The sequence below is a fragment of the Perissodus microlepis genome, chromosome 2 (genome assembly GCF_051167445.1).
Source record: "Perissodus microlepis isolate ML-2025 ecotype Zambia chromosome 2, ASM5116744v1, whole genome shotgun sequence".
In the NCBI taxonomy this organism is placed as follows: domain Eukaryota; kingdom Metazoa; phylum Chordata; class Actinopteri; order Cichliformes; family Cichlidae; genus Perissodus; species Perissodus microlepis.
The window spans coordinates 34644586-34654654 of NC_140462.1; the positions used below are offsets into that span (position 1 = coordinate 34644586).

Here is a 10069-nt window from a genome sequence, read left to right on the forward strand (position 1 = left end):
TGAGCCATCCATGGTGTCAGACAGGCCCAACCTGGAGCAGCAGCCTGCCGCTGAAGGTGTTGCACCTGTGGTTTCAGCCTCTCTTTCTGCTGAGCTACCTTCACCAGACCCTGTACATGCATGTGGTTCACGAAGTGACCCCAACCATGCTCGATATGTGTCTCCCACTGATATTCTACCCTTACCCAAAAGTCAGCAGCCCAGGAAACAAACAAATCGAAAGCGTGTGAAGACACGAATCCTGACTGATACACCTGAAAAGCAGGCAATTGAGAGAGCCCATGAAGAAAGGACAAATAAACTGAAAGGCAAAAAAGAAATAATCCACAAAAAGCAAGGAATGTGGAAGAGGAAACAAACCCAGACAAAAATTGCAGTGGAAAGCAGCTCTGAGGAGAGTGATGTTCCCATCCCATTTGAAGACACTTCTGAGTATGACAGTTCCAGCGATGAAAGAAGTGAACCAGATGTCTCAGACCTGGTAGTTGGTGACTTTGTCATCGTAAGATTTGCATCCAAATCCAGGAGCCACCATTACATTGGCCTGGTTGACAGCTTTGCAGACAACGAAGTGAGTGCCAGATTTCTCAGAAGAATCCGAGGGATCACTAGCAGTAAGAAACCCACGTTTGTGTTCAAGGAAAATGATGAGGCATCTTTCCCACACAAGGATGTGCTGAAGAAGCTACCTCAACCTCAACAGGCTGGAGGAACTGCAAGGAGGGAGCAACAGTTCATATTCCCCTGCAACCTTGATCATTGGAATATTGAATAGTTCTTTTGAATAAATGGTTTTGAACTGGTGGTTTGTTTAGAAACCACCAGTTTCCAGGTTTGTTCTCACAGGTTTACAACTGTTAAAATGGTTTGTTTTCACAATATGATCAGTTTTACATTTTAAAAACTACATGGTCAGTTTGCCCCAAGATGGCTCAGTTTACCCACTGACTAGGTTCAATTTACCCCTAATCTGGGGCAAGTTGAGCCAAAGGAGCATTTTTTTTTAATAGGTCATTATTTTGGGCAGCGTCATCAGACATAGATTCTGATCATTACATTTGAAAGGAGACATCCTGAAATAAAGGAATATGTTATCATTCTATTTCTGTGTCATTTTTTTCTCACATCCAGGGCAACACGAGTAAAAAGTGGCTCATCTTACCTCACTCTCCCCTATATGTGTTAGTCTAATTTGGTTGTATGGGGTCTACATTGACCCTCTGTGTTGTAAGTTACAATGATTGCACAGCCATTAAGGATCAAATCAGCTTCTGAAAAATGTTCTGCTTTTTCTCCCTCTGCTTGCTTCTTACTGTGTTTGAGGCTCGGGACCAGCACTCCTGCTGTTGGACAGAAAGACATCAGTAAGTATTTTGGTTTTCCAATATATTAGCAACTGTCAGTGACATTTATATTAATCAGGCTGAACTTTCATCATACTTTAGATCAGCCTGTTTTACTTATTGTTTTATTTGTGCTTTGGTTTGGGGAAGTTGTTTCTTTACTGATCTTTTCCTGTCTTCTGTTATTAGAATAATTACATCTGAGACTTTGTTTCATTGTAAGATTCTAACAGTGATGGCAATATAATTGTTTGTTGTTCAGCAGAACAGTGTCCAGTATGTTGGCTGTTATACTTTGTTGTGTTTGAAAATAAAAGTTGGGCTCATTTTAACATCATTACAAAAAGTGTTGTTAATTATTTTTAATCATATCATAGGTTACCACAAATTGTTTTTTCATTTAGTTGAACTTGAAATGTTTGTCAGTAGGTAAACAATTAGTATTGCACAGTCAGAAATATCAAGTTATTCTTAATACTGCAGACTTGCACTGAATAAGTTGTCCTAACAGTCATCTTAAGTAAGCTTTACTTAGTTTTTTTGAGGCAACGAGTTTGCATATTTTTTTTGAGTTCTGGAAACTTCATAGGTTTTTACTCTATACTCAAAGTGAATAAGTTGCCTTAACTTAGTCATCTTAAGTAAACTTTACTCATTTTTTTGAGTTCTGGGAAATAATGAGGCTGTACAGTGTACTCAAAATGGGTAAGTTGCCCTAGCTTAATCATCTTAAGTAAAACTTCACTCAATTTTTTGAGGCAACGAGTTTACATAGTTTTTTTGAGTTCTGGAAACTACATAGGTTTTTACTCTGTACTCTAAGTCAGCGGTCCCCAACCTTTTTTGCACCACGGACCGGTTTATGCCCGACAATATTTTCACGGACCGGCCTTTAAGGTGTCGCGGATAAATACAACAAAATAAAACTAGTACCGGTACCGAAAAAAAGAAGATTTATTCATACCACACGTGAAAAGACCCAGGAAAACAGAGTAAACGATAAAAACGATAACAAAATAGCGCTGAAAACTGATATAAACCCTGAAAACTATACATTTCACACCTGAGCCTCAACTCTCGCGGCCCGGTACCAAACGACTCACGGACCGGTACCGGTCCGAGGCCCGGGGGTTGGGGACCGCTGCTCTAAGTGAATAAGTTGCCTTAACTTAGTCATCTTAAGTAAACTTTACTCATTTTTTTACTTTTTCCATAGTCCTTGAAGGTAAGTCAAATGTAGAACACATATTTTAATATATTAGATATAAAAATATTCCAACTGTATTGTTAAGTTTGTTAAGTGTTTAGTAAACTGACCTGACCAAACCGCTATCATTCAGCCCTGCTAACATTAGCGAAATGTCAGACCTGTTGGTAGTTTGTGCTTGGACATGTAGGTTAAGTTAGTAGTTTGCTGGCGGTACTCTCTTGTTTTAATATCGTAACGCTAGCTTAAAGTTGTGTATTCATGCAGTGTGTCGGTGTTGGCTTACTGTTAGTTATTCATTAGCATTAGCACATTATAGCGGCAAGCTGGGCCGCGGTTCTCTTCAGACTACGTTACTTCGGGCGCGCGCATTTATACACGAGTGGTTGTTCGCAGTATGCCTGTCGGCGCGAATAGTTCATGCGGTCACGGCCACGGGTGATGTAGGAGGTAAAGTTTAGCTGTGGTGGCTCCAGGAAGCATGCATTTACTGCCGCTTGCATTGCTTTCAATGTACATGACTTAAACTTAATTCAGTTTTACACTGAACAGGAATCGGCTTTATATATAAAACAATTGCAAAAAAAAAAAAAAAAAAATGTACCTATGGGCATTTGGGTTTTGGTTTTTAAACTTTTGTTTTGAACTTATCCCTTTAAAATCTAATTAGAGAGGGCTGGCTACATTTGATGAATACATTTTGTGTTTAAATGATTCGCTTTGTGTTGGGCAATGTGGCAAAAAGCTGAGATGAGATCTAGTCTCATATCACCATATTGATATATTGTAATATTGCCCAACTCTCCCTCTGTGTTTTCTCAAATTATTTATATACACCCAGTAAAGCGTGTCTCTTTGTTTCTCCAGTGCTATGCTTCATGTGGAGATGCAAGGACTGTGGGACAACATTAACAAAAAGATCTGAATTGCTCAAACACTACAAACTGATTCATAGGCATTACGGACGAGGCCACTCATATCCATGCACTTGTTTAAATTGTGCATGTAGGTTCAAGACTTGGAACGCCCTACTGAGCCATCTATCAAGAAATCACCCTGCCCAACAAGCAGTCTCCAAAGCTGCGTCCACATTCACTTGCCATATTTGTGGCCATAATCAACTCTCCACAGAAAGAGAATATTTTCAACATATCTATCAGCATCTTAAAAATAAGGAGACTGTAACATGTGTGTTCCAAAACTGTGAATATAAAACCAATGTCTATGAGAACTTCAAAAGTCATAAATACAGAAAACACTCTGGTACAGTGAACACATTTAAGCCTGGAATAAGTTCTGTTGATGAATCTTGTGCCAGTGTTGCCAGTGATATTTCAGATGTGGAAATTATAGAGAGTGATGTAAATTTAAATTCTGCTTTTGACAATGGGTATTCTGAAAACTTAGAGAAGGATATTGAGCTTAAAATTGCTTCAGTGCTCCTTAAGTTGGAACACATCTTTCTTGTGTCTAATGCAGCTGTAGATGAGCTTTTGCAGGAGTTAAACTATTTGATTGGTTCTGTTTCTGTGGCGATTACCCAAAAGACTATTAGCCAAGTATTACAAGACAACGGATGCCAATTTGACCAGTCAGTTCTTGAAAAGCTAGCCAGTGTACTCTGTGAGACAAACCCTGTAAAAAAAGCAATTGGAGATAAAGGTCCACTTTCCAGTCCTTGGAGACGAAAAGCATACTATAAGAGCCACTTTAAAGTAGTGGAACCAGTGGAATATATACTTGACCGAAAAAATAACAAGTCATTCCAATATATTTCAATTTTAAAGTCTTTGCAGCATATTCTTGACTGCCAGACAATCTTGGATCAGGCTGTTAATTTGAATACTGTAGATAATCAGCCTCAAAAAACTTCTGTGCACTACAAAACTATCTTCGATGGTGACTTCTTCCATGAAAATGGACTGTTGTCCAAGCAGGAAAGCATTTCATTGATATTATACATTGATGAATTCGAAATATGTAATCCCCTTGGTACATCACGGAGGAAGCATAAAATTTGTGGATTGTACTGGGTTTTGGGTAATTTGCCACCAGGCTGTAATTCTGCTTTAACCTCAATCTATTTGGCTGCTTTAATCAAAAGTAATGATCTGAAGTGCTATGGGTATGAGAAAGTGTTAAAACCTGTAATTAATGATCTTGTAATTTTGGAACAGAGTGGGATATTTCTGTCAAAGTTGGGCAGAACAGTAAAAGGCACTGTTCAGTGTGTTGTTGCCGACAACCTTGGTGCACACAGTATTGCTGGATTCTTTGAAAATTTCTCAGGGACATACGTATGTAGATTTTGCACTGCAGAAACATCAGAGTTCCAGACTATTGAAGTCAGAAGTGAAGTCTTTACTTTAAGAACAAAAGACATTCATGCAGATCATTTACGAATTATTGAGGAAAACAAATGGCCCAGTTATTATGGTGTGAAATCAAAGTGTATTTTGTCAAAGCACCTCTCACATTTTGATGTTACCACTGGGTTTCCACCTGATGTTGTACATGATCTTTTTGAGGGAATTGTTCCTTTTGAACTTGCGCTTTGCCTCAATTTGTTAATCAAAAAAAAGTATTTCACATTATGTGCATTGAATGAAGCAATATCATCTTTCAACTTTAAGTGGGCTGACAAAACAAATCGACCTCATCCTGTGGCTCTCAGTTTTGCATCCAAAAAAAGTGTAGGAGGGAATGCACACGAGAACTGGAGTCTTACCAGATTTTTGCCTTTGTTCGTTGGGCAGATAGTACCCTGTGAGGAGCCTGCTTGGCACATCTTAACAGACTTGAAGGACATTGTTGATCTTGTTGTCAGTCCTGTTCATACTGAGGACTCCATTGCATATCTTGGTTTTAAGATCTCCGAGCACAGAATCAAGTTTCAAGAGGTTTTCCCAGATGTTAATCTTAAACCAAAGCACCACTACTTTGAACATTATCCATACTTGATCCGTAAGTTTGGGCCACTGGTTGCACTATGGACTATGCGATTCGAAGCAAAGCATAGTTTTTTTAAAAGAGTTGCAAGGAACATCAGATGCTTCAAAAATGTACTTCTTTCCCTTTCACAGAGACATCAGTATCAGATTGCATATCATTTGCATGCAATTAGCTTTGCCAAACCCCCACTGGAAGTAACAGATGTTTCCACTGTTCACATTGATGTTCTTAACAAGGACATCTCAAATGCACTGAGACAGAAGTCTCCAGATATGGACAATGTGTGCTTGGCTAAAAGTGTAGCATATAATGGACTAATCTACAAGTGTGGGATGATCTTGATCCACGGCTCACTGGGAGGACTGCCAGAGTTTGGTGAAATCATCCAAATGGTGATACTGCAGGACAAACTAATCTTCATTCTGAAAAAGCTTAGCGGATGGTATATGGAACACTACAGAGCTTATGATCTCAAAACATCACCAAGCAAAGAAGTGGAACTTGTTGAGCCACAAGAACTGCATGATACCTACCCACTGGCAGACTACAAAATTAGAGGGATGCGTCTTGTCACCTTGAAAAGATATGTCCATGTTTAAAGGGTGAGGCCTCAAAATATGATAAAGTATTTTCTTAAGTGGGAAAACCAAACCCAGACCCATACAATATTAATGTGTTCTCAGAACATATTTATTTTATACTGCAAGCCAAAGTGGTGTGATGATGTCATTGGCAATTCATCAATTATGTCATTTTTTTAATTCAGGTTGCTGGATTCCAGTCAGTGAATGCTAATCCTATGCTCTCCCCCCTTCTGCTTCTCTTCTCTTTTTCTTCTTTCCTCTCCTTGTTGTCTCCTATATTCTCCTCACCTCCTCTCCTTCTCTCTTCTCTTCAATGTCTCCCATATTCTCGCCATCTCTCTTCTCCTCCCCTCTCCTCTTCGGTTTGCCTTCTCTCCTCGCTGCCTCAGCTGATCTCCACCTCTCCTCTTCATTTTCTCCTCCCCTTTCCTCCTCTCTTTGCCTTCTCTCTTTTCCTCTAGTTTGACATTAAATTCTCCTAATTGGAAATGTCAGTGGTTTACATGTTGATCCTCACTAACTGTGCTTGTGCTTTGTTCTCAGACCACCATGGCTGGTTCAACACCTGCAAGACTGAAGGTGATTTTAGGAGAGAACAACATTGAAAAGCTGACTCTTCCAAATGGCATCCCAGAGTCACTTGAAGACCTTCTCAGCACGATAAAGACTACCTTTGGGTTAAAAGGTAACTTCAGACTGCAATACATGGACCAAGACTTTGGCAACGACTTCTTCAATCTGAATTCTACCACCGAACTTCGGAATCTGGGGACAATCAAAGTGATCCACCAGCAAACAAATCCACCTTTGATCAGTGCCGATCAGTCCACTTCATCTCTGTCTCTTTCATTTGAGTCTGATGACGGTATTTCGGTGGCATCAAATGACACAATTATCCTCTCATCCCCTGAATCTATGTCATCTCGAACACAACAGTTGCCAGAAGACTTTGCAATTCCCCAATTTTCATATGACACAGAGCTACAGCTAGAGAGGGGGAATACTGAGTACCGTGTGAGCCAAAAAACGTTGACTTTAAGCGCCCGAATGCTGTCTGATATCCTGAAAAGAGTTGCAGAAGAAATTTACCGTTACAAGGCCTATCCAGAGGATGCACATTTCTGCGCAGCTGCAGAGGCCCTTATCAAAAAGCACCCATGTTTGAAAGAACCTGGATCATTCAATGGCTGCTACGGTTGGAAACAACGACTGAAGTACAAAATGGCAAACTACAGGACCCAGCTCAAATTACAGGGGTGTCCAGAGCTGTGTGTAAACTCACTGAAATCTAAAGCTACTACAGATGCTTTCCCTGCTAAAAAAGTGAAGAAGCCAAAACGTTCTGAAGCTAACTTTTATCCATCCTTTTCTACTGGTGAGACTCTGGACAGCATGGAAAAAGTGAGACTAGAACTTCTGACAGAGATCGGGATAAGGGACAATGAAAGGGTCATCGCAGACAAAATGGCTAACACGTTTGCCTACAGACGACATGAGGTGGTAAACCAAGAACCAAGCATTCAGGAACTGAAGGACAGATGGCCTGCACTCTTCACACAGAAAGAGGTAAGAATGGAACTGAAGTGATCGAAGTCTGTATGCTTCAGGATTTATTGCAGTTAACTTTCATGAATCGGTCATAACTTGATGTGGTTGAGATTTTATAACACTGAACTTAATGAAAGAATTTACATTTTGAATTCCCATATATGTTATACTTTTTGGGATATAGACATTTTGGCATACAATCAGTTTCAGCATTTTGTTCCATAATACAATATCTACTGTCATTTGTGTTTTGTTTTTAGATAAATACAGAGTTCCAGAGGCTCATGGCTGTTCCTCTTGAGTGGAAGTTCATGGCCCAGTTAGACATGCACTCAAGTCAGCTGATCAAAGTCATACGTGCCAAAGGAGGAGCAACACACCAAAAGATTGCGAACATCATGGACACATTGGACCAGGTAAATCTGTACCATCAAACAAGATACTTCGTAACTAAGAGGGCTGTCAAAATATATCTGAATCCTTCATAAAGACAATATGGGCAGGCCAATGCTAATCATGGCTTTCATATGCATGAATGTTTTTAGCGACTCAAAAAATACACCACTGAACTCATCCCCTTTTCTTTCTGTAATGAATCTCTGGGCTTGTGAATTACTGTTTTTAAATAAAGTACATGTAAGTTAAGCAATAAGAGTAAGGATGTCTGTCTTATGAAATTTAGAGTTTAAAATTAATCAACATTTGTTGTTCTAGACTGTGGACATTAATCATCGGAGGGAATGTGTGCTGAAAGCCCTCACCATCTTCCTGGGAGAAGATGCAGATGGCCTGATCAAGGAATACCTTGTAAGTTTCAACAGTTTGTCAGCACATCTTGTCAAAGGGACACAAAAAAAGTTAACTGTTAGAACAAACATAACACGTGAACCATAGTTGGATTGCTGACATGTATTTATTATCATGACCATATTGGACATTATGTAATTCCCAGCAACAACACATTACATATTGGATTGACTTTGTTTTAAGTAAGACGGGCTTACTTGATTATTCAAGTTCAAAGGAATAGTTTGACATGTTGGGAAATCTTATCTTTCTTGCTTACAATTTGATTAGAGTCAGATTGATACACCTCTCTCTGCTGTTTCTGGTGTGTGATGACACCCAGCCAAGAAATAGCCCAGCACATAACACATATTGGTACATCACCCAAACACTTAATCACAGTAAGAAGTGAGGCTAATGATGATTTGTGTTTGTGTCTTGTACCCCTCTGTAGGACTGTGGAGCAGATGATGTTCAGAGGGACCTGGAGGAGGTCACCATGGCAGTGTATGTGATTCGGAAGGAGGGGGAGGGACTGCAGGAGCCACCTGAAGACATTGGCATTGTCATTGAGGGTGTGGAAGTGTTGCATGAACTAACTTCGGTTGCCTCAGCTTGTGCCCTGCTTCTAGGTTTGATCTATGCACTCAACCTAGCTTATCCAAAACCCTTTCGCTTCACTTTTGAAGTGCTCCAAAAAATCTTCATGCAGCTTGATCAGCACAAGATGTCCCCCAAAGTCCAAAATCTGTATATCAAACTTCAAAGCTCCCAGTAATGGCACAGAACAATGACCAACAAATGGCCTTGTGCCATAATGCGAAGGAACAACTGTGTTTGGACATATAGCATGTAAAATATGTAGTCTCTTTTGGATGTTGGGCCTTTTTTATGCTCCAAGAGACCTCAAACCCCAATTTAATGTGCTTTTATACATACTTTGTATGGTATTTTTATTTATTTTTTAATTTTTTTTCAGACATATTTGCCTTCGTTTCAAGGGAAAGGTTGCATTTCAGGTTTGATGTGCTCAGTTATACAACAAACTGTTGTGACATTCTAAAACTCTAAAGGAGTGTTTATATTTTTTCATCCCCATTGGTCAGCTACACTGTTCAGATATTTATTCATTGGCTATAGCTGAAGAGAAGTTTCTGTATACTCTTGGGGCACTTTTTCATAGTTGACACTATATTTGTTGAGATTGATATTTGTGTAATACTGTGTTGCACTTTACACTTTGATGACAACTTTGTGGTCCTACTAAGCGTTACTTGCATTTTGTGCATATGTGTTTTAAAAAGGACAAATGTGTAATGTGTTTGACCAAAAGCTGTGTTGGTTGCCATAAAGGTAATACTTTATTACATTTATACAATAAAGCATTAAAAAAAAAGAAATTGGATTTTGAATTTTTGAAAAATATTTTCAGCCAACTTAAAATTTTGATTTAAGCTTTATTAAACAAACTAAAATTTCATTTTAGAGTCACTACAAAAAGTAATTTACACTAAACCACATTATTAGGTTAGCAAAGAGCAATATTTTACTTTTGGGTTATGCAAATTATTGGGTTGGAAAAACTGAAAACTTTAAGTTGAAATGTCTTAATTTTAAGTTGGATTAATGCAAAATGTTTATTTGACAAC

At 39.0% G+C, this 10069-nt stretch overlaps 1 protein-coding gene across 2 annotated transcripts; it reads left to right on the forward strand.

Moving 5' to 3' along the window:
- Positions 1-1275: 1275 nt before the first annotated feature.
- On the forward strand, positions 1276-9797 carry LOC146393034 (uncharacterized). Of its 2 annotated transcripts, none has more exons than XM_084908925.1 (5): positions 1276-1364; positions 6630-7652; positions 7895-8050; positions 8349-8441; positions 8875-9797. In XM_084908925.1, the coding sequence occupies exons 2-5, from the start codon at positions 6636-6638 to the stop codon at positions 9196-9198; spliced, it is 1590 nt and encodes a 529-aa protein (XP_084765051.1). In that variant the 5' UTR covers positions 1276-1364; positions 6630-6635; the 3' UTR covers positions 9199-9797. The 2 variants fall into 2 exon arrangements, with proteins under 2 accessions (XP_084765051.1, XP_084765060.1); XM_084908934.1 differs by lacking the exon at positions 1276-1364 and adding an exon at positions 5507-6104.
- The last annotated feature ends 272 nt before the right edge of the window (positions 9798-10069 follow it).